Here is a 20918-nt window from a genome sequence, read left to right on the forward strand (position 1 = left end):
CTGTTTAAGCATTTCACATACTATAATATCATGGATATTGCCTCTTGTAATACACTTTCATTTCTCTTAGTGAAGACTGGCACATGTCTGGTTCTGGTTCTGAGGAGGAGGAGGAAGAAGATCGAGAGAAGAGTACCTCAGGAGACAGCGAGTCAGACTACCAGCCCAACAACAAAGTAAAAAGCAGAAAGCCTCAGAACAGGTAAAAGTTGAGAGTCAACATCCTGATCGATCTTCAGCTCCACCACAGGCTCTCTGAATAGTTCGGTCATACAGTAATTCGTTCACTGGTCTGTGCTATTAACCGATCCCTACTGAGATGATATTATAGCTTGCTGAGTTAAAGGAAAAAATTTGGTAAAGTTTCTTATTCTTGTGCGCTATCCTTTGCCCCTTACTATAAGTAAGCATGTGTGGATGTCAGGTGAGCACAAGATTGTGCATGGATATCATGTCTTCTCTTACATCTGGGTAACCTTCCATATTCTTTGTCAAGACCAATGATGGGAAATTAGAGTCATAGAGGTCTACAGCACAGAAAAAGGCTCTTCGGCCCATCGAGTCTGTGCCAGTCAAACAAGTACCTATTCTAATCCCATTTTCCGGCACTCGGCCCATAGTCTTGTGTGCTATGGCATCGCAAGTGCACATTCAAATACTTTTTAAATGTTATGAGGGCTTCTGCCTCTACCACCCTTTCAGGCAGTGAGCTCCAGATTCCCACCACCCTCTGGGTGAAAAAATTCTTCCTCACATCCCCTCTAAACCTCCTGCCCCTTGCCTTAAATCCATGCCCCCGATTATTGATCCCTCCACCAAGGGGAAAAATTCCTTCCCGTCTACCCTACCTATGCCCCTCATAATTTTATACACCTCAACCATATCCCCCCTCAATCTCCTCTGCTCCCAGGAAAATAAACCCTGTCTACCGAGTCTCTCCTCATAACTAAAACTCTTCAGCCCAGGCAACATCCTGGCAAATCTCCTCTGCACTCTCTCTAGTGCAATCACATCCTTCCTATAATGCAGATTCCAGAACTGCACGCAATACTCTAGCTGTGGCCTAACCTGGGTTTTATACTATTCCAGCATAAACTCCCTGCTCTTAGGTTCTATGCCTTGACTAATATCCCATACAGATAGACTAGTATTAGTACCTTTGCCCTAGTTGCCCTCTTTACTTAAAGTTTGCTTCTCGCAGCTCACTCTAACTTAACTGGGACATGTATCTGTCTCTTTTTTTCTTTGTGTCACTTCTTGAGGCAGTCTGCCAGCCAACAGCAGTTGTTCACTTGACCTTTGAACTGTTCTGGTGATCTATCAAAACACTCCCAGAGGATTCCACCTTGTTACTAAGCAGGAACCAATTTAACAGGCATTGGAACATCCTGTACCTTAAATGTTGCAATCTCCACAGACTGCTAATTTAGCACCTAGGGAGACGCAGACCAACAATTTCATGATAATATACTGGATTTCTTTAAGTATTTTCTCATATAGACTAGAATAGTAACAGTATTAAGGGAAAAGAGGAGCAGGAATTCCTGAAATGTGCGCAAAAGAACTTTCTTGATTAGTTTCTTTCTTTCCCAATGAGGAAGGAAGCGATGCTGAATCTAGTCTTGGGAAATTAAATTGAAAATTTTTCAATGAGGGAACATTTAGAGAACAGTGATCATAATATCAGGTTTAGAATAGCTAAGGAAAAGGACAAGGAACAATCAAGCATAAAAATTGCTTAACTAGAGGAAGGCTCATTTGTGGAATCATCGAATAGCACAACACGGAAGGAACTGTTCGGCTTGTCAAGTCTCCGCAGATTCTTTAAAAGGCAGGTTACTTAGTCCAACATCCCAAGCTTTTTCCCACATTCCTGCAATTTTTTCCTCCTTCAAGTATTATACAATCCCCTTCCGAAGGCTACTATTGAATCTGTAGCTACCACCTTACCATACAATTCATTCCAAATCTTAACCACTTGTTGCGTTTTTTAAAAAAAATTGACTCTTGTCACCTCTGGGTCTTTTGCCACTCACCTTAAATCTGGTTATAAATCCTTCAGCCATGGCAAGCAGTTTTTTTTATATCCTATCTAAACTGCTCATAATTTTAAACACGGTATTAGATCTAGTCTTAATCTTCTCTGCTCTAAGGATAACAACTTCCTTTTCACCAGTCTATCCACATAACACTAATTTTTCATCCCTGGGTTCTAGTGCTCTTCAGTACATTCTCCAAAGCCTTAAAGTCCTCCCTAAAGAACTGGATTCAGTATTCCAGTTATGCTAAACTAGTGTTTTATTTTGGTTTAGCACAACTTCCTGGCTTTTGTATTCAATGCCTCTGTTTTATAAACCCAGCATACCATATGCTTCATTAACTGCCTTGTTAAATTGTCCTGTGATTTTCAAAGATTGTACACAAGCACACCCAGGCCTCTGTTCTTGCAGCCTCATTTAAAATTGGACCATTTAGTTTGTATTGTCTCGTCTCATTCTCCCTGCCTAAATGTAACACTTCACACTTTTCTACATTGAAGTTAATCTGCATGTGTGCACTCACTTCTGTTTCTGAGTGTTTTTCATTGACTCGAGAAATAAACTGTTCCAGGTGGGTTGGAATCAGAAATTGGTTGGCAAAGCAGTAATGTAATATCTTTTACTATTCGTTCATGGAATGCGGGTGTCACTGGCAAGGCCAGCACTTGTTGTATATCCCTAATTGCCCTTGAGAGCAGTTAAGAATCAGTCACGTTACTGAGAGTCTGAAGTCACATGTAAGCCAGACCAGGTAAAGATGGCAGATTTCTTTCCCTGAAGGACATTAATGAACCACATGGGTTTTTGTGACAATCGATGGTAATGTTATAGTTTCTGTTACTGAGACTGGCTTTTAATTCATGATTTTATTAATTAAATTTAAATAGTGATTTGGTAGTACCGAAAAGCTTTGACAAAAAAGTCTCTTTTTTCAGCAATGCTCAGATTGGATTTAAATTCCACCAGCTGCTAAGATAGGATTTGAACCCTTGACATTAGTCTGAGCCTCAGGATTAACAGTCCAATGACACTCCCACTACACCACCAGCTCACCAGGAATGGAGAAGGGAGGCTTTCAAGAGAATATGGTTCAGATACAAAGCTAGAGCTGCTCCTGTGATGGGTAAAGAAAGAGCATCCGAAAGCCGGAGTTCCATAGATAATTCACGATATAGATGTTAAAAACAGAAAAACGAGGCTAATGACAATGTAAGGTATATAATACAGCAGAGAACCAAGCTAAATACAGAAAATACAGGGGAGATTAGGAAAAGGAAAATAAAAGGGACAAAGAGAGAGTAGATCAGTGGATAACATAAATGGGAACCCAAGAGCCTTTTATAAACATTTACTAGTAAAATCATTGTCCAAGGAAGGCTGTGACCAATTAGAGAGTGAGAAGGAAATCCTGTGGAGGCAGAGGGCATGCCTGAGTTACTACATGAGTGCTTTGCACCTGTTTTTACTAGAGAAGAGAATGCTGCTGATGTAGCAAAATAAAGAAGAGTTAACGGTATTGGATATGATAAAAAAAAATTGCTAAAAGGTGGTGCTTGAAAGGTTGTTAGTCCTCTAAGTAGAAATATCACTTGGTTTGGATGAGATACATCCTAGTTTACTGAGAGAAGCAAGGGTTTTGTTTTATCCATTCATGTGATGTGGATGTCGCTGGCTAGGCTGGAAATTGTGGAGACTCTTCCAGTTCTCTTTGAGTATTAGGATGATGGGGAATTGAAAATTATACTGCTCTGTACATGTTTTTTTTAAAAAAGGAGAGGGTTCAATTGGGCAGCAATAGGCTAGTCAGCTCACCATCACTGGTGGTGAAAATCTTAGAGACAATAATCTCTAGAACTGATAGCAAAGGAAAAAGGAAACAGCTTCCTGGTGTTGTGGGAGGCTGGAATGCTGTAATCGATGAAGTCGGAGATGGAAACAAAGTTGAAAGCCATGGACTGAGTGTTAGAAACAACAGAAGAGAGATGCTGGTTGTGTCTGTAGAAGATGCAAGCTATGCATCATCAACACCCGGTTTAAAGATAATCAGAGGAAACAGCTCTTTTGCAAGCTACCTGGGGATCTGAAGAGGTGCCAATTTGATTACACCCTCGCCAAGCAGAGGTATTGAAACAGCATAAAGAATTCCTGTGCCTTCCCAGGTGCAGACATGGACATAGCTCATAAGCTGGCTGCCTTGAAAGTAAAAATTGAGCTGAAGAGAATCAAGAAAGGAAATTAAAAGCTACTGTATTCACTGCTCCCAAAGCGATCTCCTCTACTTTGGGGAGACTAAATGCAGATGGGGTGACCGCTTTGCAGAATACCTTCACTCAGCTTGCAAGCATGATCCTGTCGCTTATCATTTCAACACAACATCCTGCTCTCATGCCCACATATCTGTCCTTGGCCTGCTGCAATATTCCAGTGAAGCCCACTGCAAGCTGGAGGAACTGCACCTCATCTTCCGATTAGGCATTTTACAGCCTTCCGGACTTAACAATGAGTTCAACAACTTCAGACCATAAAGTTGCTCCTCTATCTCTACTTTTTTAATCCCATTTTTTTAACTTTCAAATTTAATTTTAACTTTTATCTATTTTCATTCCTTTTTAAATTTATTTTTATTCATTCATTTTTTTAAAATCCTTTTTCCCCAACCTGCCCCCACTGCCCCCAGCTTCCCCCCTCCCCCACCCCCACAGGGCCATCACTCACTTGGTCCTGTGTTGTGCTTTCACAGAGCGCTTACCCTTGTTCTGCTATTTACACATTCTGCCACTATCAGCACCTTATTTAGTCCTTACCACTACCATTAACACTCCCTTTGTCTTGTGTCCATGACATCTTTATCTATCTCTCCTTTGCTCCCACCTATCCCTGACCTTCCATCTTGCTTCACCTGCTCCACCCTCTCTTAAACAGTCTGAAATCCATCACATTTCTACTGTTCTTTAGCTCTGAAGAAGTCACACGGACTTGAAATGTTAACTCTGTTTCTCTCTCCACAGATGCTGCCAGACCTGAGTTTTTCTAGCATTTTATGTTTTCAAATCAAGAGCCTTGGTGGGGTAAAGAGATGTTGGGCTCTGAGGGCGTCAAGTTTTGTGAAGCCATAAAGAAAAGTTAAGAGGTTAACAACAGTTCAGAAAGCACTTGCCAAGGTCAGTGGGATAAATTGAAAAACACCACCTTAGTAGGTGAGAAAGAAGACATCTGTGTGGTTAAAAGAAAAAGTGTTAGAAAGCCATGAATCTCAAAGAATGCTGAAGAAAATTGACAAAAACAGAAAATGAAAGGACAAAAACACTAACAAAAATAAACAAACATATAGAAAACTAAACAATGAACTAAGAAGCAAGACTGACCAGGCAAGAGAATACAGAGAATTGAAAGAACTGCAAAAGAATGAGCACAGTCTGAGAAAATAAAGGAATTGACTGGAGGAAAGAGAGATATACAGGACAATAGTTGATAGTAAGCTGCTTATAGAACCTGAGGCAGTAAAGAATAGATGGAAAGAGTGCATTGAAGACCCGAATGCAAAAGATAGCAAGTTATCAAAACAAGAACCAGAGAAAGCACAAGACATTTCCCAGGATGATTTAGGACCCGATCCTCTAGAGTGTGAAATATTTAGACCTATAAAAGAACCGAAGCCAGGATAAACAGAAGGATTTGATGGAATCCCTGGAAAAATGATAAAAGACTTGGAAAGGAGGCAACACGAGAATTGTGTAAGGAGGTGGACACCAAGGGAGAATGGCTGGAAGATTGTTTGAGGAGCCACATTGGGGAGGAAGGTAGATGCCATGAAATGTGAGGAGTATTGCACCATAATTTTGAATACATATGCATCTAAGGTAATGTTAAAGGTCCAAGCAAATAGATTGAAAGCCAAAGCAAGCCATTACATTGGCTGTGATCAATTTGGTTTTAGGAAGAGTTGTGAAACTAGAGGGGCTGTAGCAGTGTTGAGAGTGTTAAGTGAAAGAAGAACAGAATACAAGCAAGAAGTGTACACCTTTTTTGTAGATTATGAAAAAGGTTTCGACCAGGTGAATTGGCAAAAGCTATTGAAAGTGCTGGAGGCAATCAGAGTTGACGGGGAAGAGAAAAAATGATTTGCTATAGATGAGACAGACTGCTATAATCAGGACAGTATTTGGTGAAACTGAACCTGATGTAATCGGACACGAGGTGAAATAAGGTTGTTTATTATCGCCATTGCTCTTCAACATCATGGAAGCCCTGATGGAAGAAGCATCAGATGCAGTACAGAAGTTATCAAAGTAGGAGGTCACGTCTGCTTCCTTTGGACTTAGGGAGCAGAACTTAGAGCCACACTGAATGAATGCTGAGGGAAAGCACAAGAGAAAGGGTTTTAATGGAGATTAATGTATTAGACATGGAGACGAGGGTGTGGTTGAACAGATAGCTCCAGAAATGTTGTGGTACGTTGAGGGTCAAAGGCTAGTCAGGATTTTGAAAGTGTAGATTTTTTAATTCATTCATGGGATGTGGGCGTAACTGGCTAGGCCAGCATTTATTACCCATCCCTAAATGCCATTTAGAAGGTGGTGGTCAGCTGCCTTGTTGAACTGCTGCAGTCCATGCAGTTGTATGTGAATTGGGGAGAGATTTTTCTGAGAGGACACAGGGTGAAATAGGGTAGGGATGGAGAAAGGAGTGGGATGTGGCTGTAGAGTGAGTCAAGATTGTGATCAGAGATGGCCTTATCCGTGATTGACAGGATGGGAGCAGTGATGTCATTTGTTTTGGCAAGATTAAGGGGGTAGCTATGAATCTAGGTAGGAGGATTTATATGAAGGGAGAGATTAAGGGAAGGTAGAAGGACAGTGAACTCAGGGAAAATATGATGTGCTGAGCTGGAGATAGAATTCAGCCAAGATGAGAAGTCACTCATTGCAAAGGCTGAGGGCAGAAAGCAGTGAAGCTGTCTAAATGAGATAATTGTCATGGCACTTGAATGGGAAATGGAGAACAAGGATTTTAAATGAATTGAAAGGGGTAGGAAAAGTTGAGATGTTCAAAGGAGAAACAGGGCACAGAGGAGCTGGGAAACCGATCAAGGTGTAAATTGATGATGAGACCCACACCACCACTGTAGCAGTTTAGACAAGGCAAGTGGTGGAAGGTCTAGCCAGGCAGGGAGTGTTCATTTAAGGGCAAGACGTTATCACCTCTCAGCCATGTTTCCATTAAGGCCATGCTGTCAATGGAAGTCATCCACAGTAAGGTCAGGAATGGCAAAGGCCTTGTTCACAGCGAGCAGACATTCTAAATGGAGAAGTGGAGAACAGTATGAAAGCAGATATACTGGGCAGGATGTTTGGCAATATTATCGGAGGGGCAGTTGGGGTTGCTGCTTGTTAGGAGGCAGCAACAAGTGTCTCAATGGACTCTTCAGACGATGCCAGGAGAGGCGGAGAGGGACGCAGTAGGTTTATTTAAGAGGCAGTCAGCCCTATGATGTTGGGAGGAAAGCAGGAAGGCTGAGGAGCGCTGAGGGTCTGGCAGAGGGATTTGGGAAGGCTGCACACTGGAGTGGGGAGAATGAAATGAGGCATAACAACCAGAGACAAGAATTGAGGAGTAAAAGAGAAAAGCGAATGAAAAAAAACAAAGAGGAAAAAAAAAAAGTGAGGGACTCAGGGCCAGACCAGTAGCCAAAACAATCGTGCGAATGTACACAGGGAAAACTCTCAAATTGTAGAAGGCCAGGTTACATGATATAAAAACAGAAAATGTTGGAAAAACTCAGCAGATCTGGCAGCATCTATGGAGAGAAAGAGTTAATGTTTCAAACCCAATATGACTCCTCTCTTCTCTTTCCTTTTTCAACAGCATAGAGCCCATCACATTTCTACCTCTCTTTCAGTTCCAAAGAAGATTCATAGTGGATTCAAAACATTAACTCTGTTTCTGTCTCCACAGATGCTGCCAGACCTGTTGAGTTTTTCTAGCACTTCCTGCTTTCATTTCAGATCTCCAGGATCCAGAGTATTTTGTCTTTATCCTGGTTAAATGGTATTGGTTTGATGAATCATCATGCGCTGGGCTTGTTAGCAAAAGTAAAGCTCATGGGATTAAAGAGACAATAGCTGCCTTGATATGAATTGGCTAAGGGGCAGAAAGCAAAGAGAGAAGCGGTGAACAGTTGTTTTTCAGACTGGAGAAAAGTATACTCTGGCTTTACCTAGGAATCACTATTAGATGTATATCTTACCACCTGGAGTTGCGTATATAGGGCATAATTTCAAAGTTTTCAGATGACAGGAAACTTGGAAATCCCCTAAGCAATTAGCAGGATAGTAACAGACTTCAGGAGGACGTAAACAAACTCGTGAAGTGGGCCACCATATGGCAAATGGAGTTTGATGCATAGAATTGTGAAATGATGCACCTTGGTTGGAAGAGTGAGGAGAAAGAATAAAAATTGCAAGCTAAAATTTTGACGAGGTTGCAGGTACAAAGAGACTTGGGTTGTTTTGCACTAACCTTTGCAGGCAGAAGGATAATTTGAGAAGGCTGTTAACGTGTATGGGGTCTTTGGCTTCGTCATAGAGTAGTACAGCGCGGAAGTTATGTTAACCTTTTATGAAATACTGGTGAAGCATCAGCTGGAGGACTGTGTTCAATTCTGGGCAGTACATTATAGGGAGGATGTCAAGGCTTTAGAGAGGGTGTAGAGTGGGTTTACAAGTGTGATACCAGGGATGAAGGACTTCAGTTATGTGGAGAAACTGGTGAAATGACTTGGATGAAGGGACGAAGGAATGGTTGCCAAGTTTGCTGACGACACAAAGATAGGTAGGAAAGTAAATGGCGAAGAGGATGTAAGGAGGTTACAAAGTGGCATGGATTGGTTAAGTGAGTGGGCAAAGATCTGGCAAATGGAATATAATGTGGACAGATGTGAAATCATTCATTTGGCAGGAAGAATAAAAAAGAAACATATTATCTAAATGGTGAGAGATTGCAGAGCTCTGAGATTCATAGGGACCTGGGTGTCCTAGTGCATGAATCACAAAAGGTTAGTGCGCAGGTACAGCAGGTAATTAGGAAAGCTAATAGAATGTTATAATTTATTGTGAGGGGAATTGATTATAAAAGTAGAGAGGTTATCCTTGTAATGATCCCAGGTGAGGTTACCCCTGGACAAGTCTGATCCCAGAGTTGAACCCAGCTCGATAGATTGTAACTTTTAATTTGTTTGTTTAGATACATGGGGAGTGGCTACTGAATAGAGTCACTGGAGTCAGTTAATGAACTTTTAACGAAAGAATAAAAGATTTATTAAACCAGAAAAGTTGAACTATATTACAATACTCCTCCACACACAACTATGCCTTTACAGATGTATAGAGATTTGTGAGGATAACACAAGTTACAAATGCTATCTTATACTTTAATGTTCACAGTAAGTACACAGTCCATGAAAACCAATAGGCACCCTGTGGTCAGATACACCACACTCCGGAACCATGTGACAGATGTCACCTCAACTAGAATCCATGGATGTCACCACAGCTTCTTCCCCCCCACCCAAAAGACGTTTTTCACACCTTGAACCAACCGGTCACTGCACTCTGTCTTTCACATGAAGGATTCCAATATCCACTCTCCAAGACCTTGCCTTGGAATCTTCTCCCAAATCGACGCTTTCTCTCAGACTCAGTTGTCAACAGTGCCACTGCTTCACATGCCCATAGCAAAGGTTTACAGACCTTCAGCCGTCTCTTTGGACCTTCTTGCCTCTTGTAAGCTGGTCTCACTTTAAATCTGCTTTCTGCAGCTTTTGTCTGTTTAAACCTGAAGCTTGGAGCCTTTCTCACTGTCCCATACTCTTAACTTCATTAACAGGACCTTCTCCAGGTTCTTATCCTTCCTTTGACTAGAAAGTCTTCTTTGGAGTTTCCTCTTTTCCACTTGCCTGGATTTTGGGGTATTTCTTTAGCTTGGGACTTGCTATCTGTCCCTTCTAGGCTGCTCCTGCCTGGCAACTATCTTCAAAACCTGCTGAACTCCAGTGGCTTCCAAAAGCAACTGTTGTTTCTAGTTTTTCTGTGTGTGTCAATGGGAGGGACCTACCTCGCTTGACCCCTGTTGCTAGGCAACAGCCCAATTCTTCCACCCTTGTTTATTTATCTGGAAGAGTGCTGCACTATTGGAGCTGTCATCTTTTGGATGAGTCATTAAACTACCCCCTCAGGTAGATGTAAAAGTTCACATGGCAGTTTTTTGAAGAGAAAGGGAATTCTCCAAATATTTCTGGGAAATATTTAGCCCTCAGCCAACATCAAAAAAGAGATTATCTAGTCATTACTTCATTGCAGTTTCTTAGATCTTGCTGTGTGCAAATTGGCTGCTGTGTTTCTGACATTATTGATAACACTTCAAAGATATTTAATTGACTAGATTGTTTGGGGCATCCTGAGGTCATGAAAGGTGCTGTATACATGCAAGTTTTTCTTTATTTGAATCAGAGTTTTATGCAACTGTATAATAATTTCAGCCAGTTGTATTTGAGGCCCCTTGAATCTAAATTTCAGTCAGCCTTTTAATTATTTATTTTGTACCTGTCCACTAGGTTTTAGTGTTCTCCATACATAGACCTAAAATCTTCCTGTTCTTCAGCAGATCCTAGCTTCTTGCCATTTAGAAAATGATCTTATCTATCTTTCTGGGGTTCAAAGTTAGTGACCATTGCACTACCCCACATTGAACTCCAGCTGCCACAGTTTTGCATTCTCACTGCCCCTTTGCAACTCGCTGCTCCCATTTACTTACTGTGCCACCTGGTGTCATCAGCAAATTTGGATGGACAGCTTTCTATTCCTTCATTCCAGGTAATTGATAAATTGAGTGCAGATCCCTAGGAGATACCATTTGGCACACCCTATCTGGATTGCAGGAATAAATCTTCAAAAAGAGGCTAAAAAAAATGTGAGCTCTTTGCTACATTGCCAGGCTATAGATCTGGCATAATAACCACATAGTTGTTTAATTCTATCTACACACATTTGAATTAGAGGGAAACACAGGTTTATAGGAGTGGAGGAAGACAGTGGGAGTAGCTTTAGATTGCCCTAGTTAAGATCTGATAGACATGAAGTGCCATGCAGCCTCTTGTGCCGTAAACCCAATTTTTCTTTAGCGGTCCTAGTGCAAAATATGGAAGCATCAATACCTGAATGTGTAATGCTGATGTACTATAACAATTAAATTCTGTTGCTGAAAAAAAAGACACGTCGAAGCTTTTCGTCTTGCACGCATCAGGACACTTTGTAAGAATACCAATAAAGGGGAAAACAACAAGTTGCCTGGGCCACGCTGCCTGGTTTAAGTTCCAAGCAATACTTGGCAGTAAACTGTCAGTCACCATCACTAGTGTATTCTCCGTGGCAACACCTCTACTAATGAGAGTCCACTTGCCAACCAGTCGGCACTCTCGTATACAGTATAAATTGTTGTTTTCCTCTTTATTGGTATTCTTGTGCAGTGTCTTGATGAGTGCAAGATGAAGAGCTTTGACATGTCTTTTTTTTCAGCAATACTCAGGTTCTGTACTACCAAATGACTAATTAAATTTTAGTTATTAGTGTTATATGGAGGCCTGTTGGAGAAAAACTTGAAGGTTGGCAATTAATTTGTTGATATTTCACTAATTTGCTGTTAGTCGTTTCAGGTATCTAATATGTCTGATGTTTTAAGTGTGATGGCTTAGTGAGTAAATCTAATGTTTAAAGTGGTGCTGAATCCTGCAGGAACATCGCAACTTCAATAGCCAGTTTGTGTTCAGTTAGTTAATCTGAAACATGATTCCAGGAGCTGCAGATTTTTCTAAGAACTTCAGATAAGCGAATTCCAACTAACTCAGCCTGAATAAGAGCAAAATGTAGGTCAACAAAATAGTTTTGAGCTACAGACATTCTAGGAACTAAGTCTGAACAGGAAAAGGTTTTTATGCCAGGTTCTCAAACATTAAAGATTACACCATAATGGGAAATAACCATTAAGGAGTGTATTTTAAAAAATATCACTCTCTCTTGTTTGGGCAGTGTGGCAAGCTGGAGCCTGGACACTGGATTCCCTTTGGTAAACTGTTTAGTTAGCCATTCCTTATGTGTGATCCTGTGCAGAGGTATTGCCGTGCAGTATAAGCACTGGGCCTAAATCCTGATTCACCCAGTGCCCTCACACTTGCAGAGATTGGCTTGATGGCTGTTAGATGCAGAAACCCTGTCAGATTTCCTCCCTTGTTCTGGCTTGGCAAATCCCACTACCCTTCTGAAAAGAGTAAAATATTAAACTGCCTTACCTTGGAGTATTTTTGTAACTTGAGGGAAAGGGTTTATCATATATCCAGGTCTGAAATTTTTCTGCACCATGCTACTTGGGAAGAATTAAAATGGATATGGGCGCAAAGGATAATTGCCTTTTGGACAAAGGTAGTCTTCATTTGCAAATGAAGGTTGTATAACATATCAAATGTGATTCTTGATTCAGCATATTTATTCAGGGGTTAGTTTTTCCTGCATATTTCCCCAGTTTTATTTTTAAAGAGAAGCTCATCTTTACAGGAACGAGCAATGCCAATAATTTACTAATATCCTAAGTTTTACATTCCAGTTTTTCATATTTTTTGACTTATTTTCTTAGAACGAACAATTGTTCTTTGGAGTAACTTTTATGTCTTTCCAAGTTTTTGTGATTAATATGCAGATCATAGGGGACTTAACTGTTATATCGCTGAGCCTGATGCTAAGATGCTTCCTTTTGGTTGAAAGAAATGAAATAATGGGTTCCATAGTCTCATAAATGCAATGTAAAAAAGTTTCCTAAGAAGCAGAGGTCACTTTGACTGCATATCTGACTAACTTAACTTGTCATGTGGAATATAGTTTCAACTGAAGGAATGAAGATCTTCACTAGAAGAGTCAAGTTGCACCTTTTGGGTAGTTATTAATGGAGGTTTTAAAGTTTGCCCATTTGAGACACATTTCAAAACGGTTACAAATCTGGAGTTAGAAAAACCACTGCCTATGAGGTCTATTCTTCTCTTATGGACTCTACCCAACCCCTAATTTTCCTGAGGTGGGCAGCCGCCCAGAGGTTAATCCCCCTCCCCACCCACCGGAAGAATTTTCTCCTCAAAATTGTATGCAATTGATCAGAGTTCAAGTATAATGAGCAAACTGTACAATTAATCAGTGATCTTGGTTCCAAAGATAGTTTGTTCATCTATGAAGTGGGAACTGTCAATTTACTCTTCAAATCCTTATTTAGTCTTTTGCAGTGTTATGATATTGGTGGAGACCAGCAACATTTTATTTTTGGAAATCTGAAAACCCAGGTACTTACTAAAAGAATGACACCAAAAGGTTCGCAGTTTAAACAAGCATTTTAATACCCAAAAATCAAAGAACATGAATATTAATAACTTCACTGTCTTAAATAGTCAATGTTCAAGATATTAAAAGTACAATGAACGTAGTTACTTATACTTGCAACCAAACTTCTTAACTCAACCTCCCTTCTCCACCCAATTGATTTGCACTCCCAATAACACTTATCATAAATTGGAAGATTAACCACTTGATCTGAGTGCTGTTTCAAATATTTGTATAAGGGCTGAGACTTCTTGGTCCTTCTGCTTAACTCTGGCAATGTTTCCCCTTTGAATCTCCTCCAGCCATCCTACACTTGTAGATTCTCCGCTCAGCACACGCGCTGCTAGCATCTTAAGAGTAGACACCTCAAGTCAGAACTCTGCTGGTTCTAATATTCTTTAACTCGAACCTTGCCTCTAAGAAATCTCTTTCTTCCCAGCTTTGCTTTCCCGAAAGTTCAGCTCATTGTTAGGAGTTTTCAGTTAACAAGAGTTTTACTCTTTTAGCCAGAGTACTAAATTTCAACAGCTTGAAAGAAATGTGTCCTGCAGCAAGCTTGTTTGAAACTAACTGTTTGCAAACCAGAACCCTTCTTCAGATCAGAGCCACACTCAGGAACCTACTTACCCCTATAATTAACTTGTTGACCCTTTGCTATTCTATTTTTTATCTCCCAGGCAACTTGGTCTCATGAGCAGTTACTGGTAGCACGGTGTTTTACCAGAAATCCGCTATCTGCTCAACCTAGTTCTTAGTCGTTTTTACCAAAAACACATGCACTATTGAAATAGTCTATCTTCCACCAAAGTATGTTTTTTAAAACCATTATTGCTTAAGCGCCTATTCCAGTCTTTTTGAGATGTCAGGAAACTATAAATGAAAACTTACAATTGTATTTTTTATAATTATAGGATCAAAACAAAAAAAATGAAGAAAGGAAAGGGACTGAAGAGACCAGCTGAATCATCAGACGACGATGATGAAGAACATGATAAGAGGGGTTCTCGTCGTCAGGCAACAGTTAATGTTAGCTACAAGGAAGATGAGGATGCTAAAACAGATTCAGATGATTTACTTGAAATCTGTGGGGAGGATCTCCCTCCACCCCCAGAGGAAGAAGAAGAATTTGAGACATTAGAGAGAGTAATGGAATCACGAGTAGGACGGAAAGGAGGTATTTTCTAAATCTTCAAAGGAGTACTAAAATACTGCATAAATAATGGCACATGGCTTGCGTATTAATTAAATAACTTTTCTTATTTAAATATAATTTAGCATCCTCTGCATCACCTGATGAATATGACCGTGCTAATGGACTTGTCTTCTTTGTAACTTTTGGATTAGGTTCCCACCTTGTTAGAACAGATTTATTTGCATCCGAGTACAACATTATGAATTGAAAACCTCATTATACTTATTTTAGTAAATCATTGGAAGACGATGGAATTGTGAAACAAGAGTGAGAAAGATATCAGTGCTATTTGACTTTTATCTAGCCCCTCCACGATAAGACCCTGCAGATATGGATTAATGTTCTTTTTCCCTCCAGCAAGTATTGATTTCTTGCTGAGTTACTGTCCTGCAAGGCAGTGGGCATCCCCAAGATCTCGGCCCCAGCGACGATTATGTGTGAGGCTTGTCAGTACTTGTGGGTGTCCTGTTGTGTCACTAGCGGGAGATGTATGCATTGGGTGTACCGCAGCCAAACTTGATAGTGTCAACATGCAGGCAGATTCCAGCAGAGGTTATTGGGTGGCAGTTAGGGATGATTTTATTTTGTCTTGTATGATTGGTATAGCATTCAACTTAATTGTAGACCACTTCAGAACTTGACAATTCTTTTATTTGCAACATAAATTAAATTTTAGTTTTAAATATTTCTTATTGTTGTTTAGCAACTGGTGCTGCCACCACCACCTATGCAGTAGAGGCTGAGGGTAATCCCAATTCTGGGTTTGACCCCTTGAGGGAGGTTGGAGAACGGCAATATCTGATTAAATGGAAGGGCTGGTCCCATCTCCACAACACCTGGGAAAGTGAAGAAACACTTTTACAACAGAATACAAAAGGAATGAAGAAATTAGAGAACTATAAGAAGAAGGAGGAGGAAACCAAACGATGGTATGTAATGCAGAGAGAATCCTTCCTTCCAACAGACATAAAACTTGTTGATTCTTTTTTATTACATATATTCTTTTGCAGATGTACACTATTCATTTCTTGTTGGAGCTCATTGTTATAGCACCGAGAATATTTTCCTGTGTGGTAACATGAAATGGGGACTTAAGTCAGTTATCTTCTTCTCCTGTAGTCCAATGATACAGAACTATCTTTTTGAAGAATTGTGGTTGTTTTCCTCAGGGCTTCCTGAAGCATATGCTTATGAACTGAATTGGGAAAAATCTGAGTTTTCCAGATTTAGTAACTAGCAATTTCAGCATTTGGCAAATCAGTCTGTTTAACATATGAAGACCACATGACAGTTATTTTTGGCGGATTTTGATGGCTTTTATTTTGGGGTATCTAATAGAAACAAGAGGGCGTTGTCATATGCTGAGACAGTTGTTCAGAATTTGAGTGCAGGAAGAATCCTCAGGGTATATCCAGCTTCTAATGATAACTGTATCTGCCTGGGGAGGGGCTATTTAACTTGAACTTCACGTTAATGGCAGCTTGATCCAAAAAGCAATATTGATCCCACCCGCAGAAATATAATGCAAACCTCAGGAAATATTTTGGGAGGGTAAAGATTAAGATAATGGGGAAGAGAAATCCTTTCCAACTAAAGGTTTAATTATTTTGTCTCCAAGTCATTTGTAATGAGCATCTTGTTTCCCTGTAAACAAAATGTATTTTATTTTAAAACTTTTACAATTAACTTTATAGGTTGAAAATGGCATCTCCCGAAGATATAGAATACTTCAACTGTCAACAGGAGCTGGTGGATGACTTGCACAGGCAATATCAATTTGTGGAACGAATAATTGGTAAGAGTTCATAAACAGGTACTTAATAGACTTAAACAGTCACTTAGAAAACCCCAAATAGAGTATGAGTAGGACTATATTGTTTCACCTTTTTTGATAGCTTGTTTAGCTTGATCAAGCAGTACCACGTACCTCTGGTTATGGGTTAATGTTACGGATTCAAACCGCAGTTCAGACCTTAGCACGTAACCTAGTCTAACACTCTGCTGTAGGACCACAGGAGTGCTGCATTGTTAGAAGGGTGCACTTCAATTAAACATTGAACTGAGAACCTGACTGCCAACTGTGGTGGTTGAGGTAGATGTGGAAGATCTTGGGCACTATTTAGGAGAGGATGAGGGCATTCACTAGCTGTCCTGACTAGTATTCCTCCTGCAGCCAAAATGACAAAAGATTATCTGATCATTTTTTACGCTGTTTGTGACATTTTATTATGGACAAATTAGTTGTCCATTTTTCCCACTGCTAATATTGATTGCACTTCAAAAGCTAATTCGTTGGAAGTGGAATGCTTTGGAATATTTTGAGAGATGTAACAAGATACTGTATAAATACCTGTTAATTTGTTCATGTGCTTTCTTACATTGAGATATTGCCAAAAAGTAAGGAATTTGACAAGAAGCAGCAAGGATTATTCGAGTCTTCAGAAGAGCATAAATTGATTAATAGAATGAGCAGAAAGTTGGCAGATGCAATTCAATATGAAGTGTGAGAAAATACATTCTGGAAGGAAAAGCAAAGATGCTGAAGTCACTGCAGAGAGAGACAGACCTGGGGTTTCAATACATAAAGCTTGGTTTTAATCCCTCGCATTCGACAGAGGGGACAAGCAGTTGTCGGGGTTAAAATATCAGCAATGTTGATGCTTGTCTTGTTCACAACATGTTTTCATCCCATACTCCAAGCAGTGTGCGAGGTCCTCGACCAGGCAGCTGAGACCCTCACTGACGTGCAAAAGTTAGTGTCTGATGATGTCTTTCAGACCCTAATATTTTAAGCATACGTAAGGTGCTGTCTGCTGCTGGGAGAAGTGGCATGAGAAGGTAGAAGGCACCAGGGCTGATCCACTTACCTGATTATGGGGTAAGACCCCCCACCCCCCACCATTGGTCCCCGGTGGTGGCCTGCTATCAAGCACACTCACGTCCATTGGTGATTTGCCAAGCATATTCATTGGCTCCTCATCATTCTCATTGAGTTTGGGTTTGACTCAGGCCTGTATTATAAAGCTCAGGAATTAAAATGACCCTTTTCTCATGCCTATTGAAATGAGCCTGCTCAGCCCTCTGGCCTCATGCTCTAATTTCTTGAAAATGCAGGTAGATAAAGCAATGAAATAGATGAGTAACATTTTGGGTTTTACAGATGAGTAAGTAGAATACAAGAACAAATGTGTAATGATAAATTTGTACTCTAAACGTACTGTGTGCAGTTTGAAACCTTATCATAGAAAGGATATTAGGACTATAGAGAACATATGGCATTGAACCACTAGGTTATCAGAGATGAGAAACTATAACATAAGAGGAAAAACTCCAGATAAAGGGAATATTTCCAATCAAGCAGAGAAGAGTAAGAGTGGATTTAATAGAGATTTAATAGTCAGAGATGAGAGGATAGGATAATTATTTCATATAGAGTTTAAAGAGTGTGGCATGCTTTTCCATCAAACCCAGCTGAAGAAAAAACCGCTGCATCACAAAGAATAGATAAACATTTGAAGCAGAGAAAGATACATGGCTGTGGATAAACAGGGTAGTAGTTTTACTTTTGGATTTTTCTCGTGAAGAGCTGGCACACAAATAATGGGCTGAATGACCTCATTCTGTGCTATAAGCATTTAGGGTTTTACCTGTATTTGGAACCTGGCTATCTGTACTTTAATCCACATATGTATATCCTTTGGTTTAAGTAAATTTTGGAAAATGTTTTTCTGACCAATTAGAATATTGTACTGATTAAAGCTGTAGATAATGGCTCAGGAGCCACCACACGAATATGGTAGATATTCACCTCCGGGAAGTCTTGAGAATTATTTCTGTTACTTTGAGACCAATACAGCTCGAATGGCTTTCTGTGCTAGCACGTATTGAACCTCCAGATGTCTGCAGGGAAATGTCCTCCTCAAAGAATATCACCAGCATTCCCATTCACACAGCACCTAAAAAAAACCACATACTTATCTAAAATCTCGTAATCCCTATTTGTACATACCTCACACCCCACAAACTGACGAAAGTTCCACCTCTCGTTGGCGCACCTCCTGGTTGACTGAAAACATCACCAACCATGATTTGCTAGCTGACCCGAATGGTAAAGTCCCAGATTTTAGCCTTCCACACAAAATCTGGATAACCTTCCAACAACTTGAAGATGGGGCAGGGGAGATGTGGCCACTTGCTTCACAAGTTGAACATGAGAAACAGCTCAAATTGTGACTGTGGCCATCCAAGTCAGACCATCGCCCATATACTGAACTTCTGCCTTGAGAGATACATCACTGGTTTGAAAACCAACAAAAGGTAGCCAAAAAAAAAATAAAGAGGGAGAAAATAAACTTTGAGGGTAAACTAGCAAGTAATATAAAAACTGACAGTAAGAGCTTCTTTACATATATAAAAAGGAAGAGAGAGGCCGAAGTGAGCAAAGGCCCTTTAGAGAATGAGTTTGGGGAAATAATAGTGGGGAACCAGGAAATGGCAGAGGAATTGAATAAATACTTTACTTCAGCCTTCACGGTAGAAGACACTTACGGCATTCCAAAAATACTAAATACTGAAGAGGCAAAAGTGGGAGAAGGAAATAAATACTATAATTATCACTAGAGAAAAACGTACTAAGGAAATTAATGGGGCTAAAGGCTGATAAGTCCCCCAGACCTGATGGGTTGCATCCTAAGATATCAAAGGAAATAGCTACAGAGATAGTGGTTGCACTGGTAGTAATCTTCTAAGAATCCTTAGATTCTGGAAAAGCCCCAGAGGATTGGAGACCTGCAATGTAACACCGTTCTTCAAAAAGGGAGACAAAAAACAGGTAACTATAGGCCACAACTTAATATCCGTCATTGGGGAAATATTATGAAGGATGTAATAGCAGAGCATTTATAAATGCATAATATAATCAAGCAGAGTCAGCATGGTTTCATGAAGGGGAAATCATGCCTGACAAATTTATTAGAATTTTTTGAGGAGATAGCAAGCAGGATAGATAAAGGGGAACAAGTAGATGTAATATATTTGGATTTCTAAAATGTGTTTGATTAGGTATCACACAAAAGGCTACTTAATAAGGCCCATGGTGTTGGGGGTAGTATATTAGCATGGATAAAAGATTGGCTAACTAATAGAAGATAGAGAGTTGGGATAAGGGAGGCATTTTTGGGATGGCAACCTGTAACTAGTGGAATGCCACGGGGATCAGTATTGGGGCCACAATTATTTACAATGTATATTAATGCTTTGAATGAGGGAGGTGAATGTACTATTGCCAAGTTTGCAGATGATACAAAAATAGGTGGGAAGGCAAGTGGTGAGGATGACACAAGGAGTCTACAAAGGGCTATAGAAAGGCTAAGTGAGTGGGCAAAAACTTGACAGATGGAATATAATGTGGGAAAATGTGAGGTTATGCACTTTGGCAGGAAGAATAGAGGAGTTGAATATTATTTAAATGGAGAAAGACTGCACAAATCTGCAGCATAGCGGGATTTGGGAGACCTCGTGCATGAATCCCAAAAAGCTAGCATACAAGTTCAGCAGGTAATGAGGAAGGCAAATGGAATGTTGGCCTTTATTTCAAAGGGAATGGAGTATAAAAATAGGGAAGTCTTGCTAAAACTATACAAGGCACCAGCTAGACCACACCTAGAATACTGTGAACAGTTTTGGTCCCCTTATCTAAAGAAGGATATACTGGCATTGGAGGCAGTCCCGAAAGGTTCACTAGGTTGATCTTGGGTATGGAGGGATTTTCTTATGAGGAGACGTTGAGTAGGTTGGGCCTGTACTCATTGGAGTTTAGAAGAATGAGGGGCAACTTTATTACAACATATAAGATTCTTAGGGGGCTTGACAGGGCAGATGCTGAGAGGTTGTTTCCCCATGTGGGAGACTCTAGGACCAGAGGGCATAATCTCAAAGTAAGGGGTGGCCCATTTAAGACAGAGATGAGGAGGAATTTCTTCTGAGGGTGGTCAATCTGTGGAATTTTTTACTGCAGAAGGCTGTAGAGGCTGGGTCATTAAGTATATTCAAGGCTGAGATAGACAGATTTTTAATTAGTGAGGGTTTCAAGAGTTATGGGGAAAAGGCAAGAAAGTGGAGTTGAGGATTATCAAATCAGCCATGTTCTCATTGAATGGTGGAGCAGACTTGATGGGCCGAATGGCCTACTTCTGCTCCTACGTCTCATGGACATTAAAACCATTCACATGGCATCATTTGAAGCCGTTGAATGTATTGATAACCTCAACATCA

At 40.3% G+C, this 20918-nt stretch overlaps 1 protein-coding gene across 3 annotated transcripts in view; it reads left to right on the forward strand.

Annotated features, from left to right (window-relative positions):
* chd1 (chromodomain helicase DNA binding protein 1) overlaps positions 1–20918 on the forward strand; it is a 203795-nt gene that overhangs the window by 89112 nt on the left and 93765 nt on the right. For all 3 annotated transcript variants that reach the window (XM_041185542.1, XM_041185544.1, XM_041185545.1), the window contains 4 exons: positions 71–202; positions 14365–14627; positions 15349–15574; positions 16340–16440. In XM_041185542.1, the coding sequence (XP_041041476.1) occupies positions 71–202; positions 14365–14627; positions 15349–15574; positions 16340–16440 (722 nt within the window). The remainder of the gene's footprint in view (positions 1–70; positions 203–14364; positions 14628–15348; positions 15575–16339; positions 16441–20918) is intronic.

This window comes from Carcharodon carcharias, chromosome 4, assembly GCF_017639515.1.
Source record: "Carcharodon carcharias isolate sCarCar2 chromosome 4, sCarCar2.pri, whole genome shotgun sequence".
Classification (NCBI taxonomy): Eukaryota; Metazoa; Chordata; class Chondrichthyes; order Lamniformes; family Lamnidae; genus Carcharodon; species Carcharodon carcharias.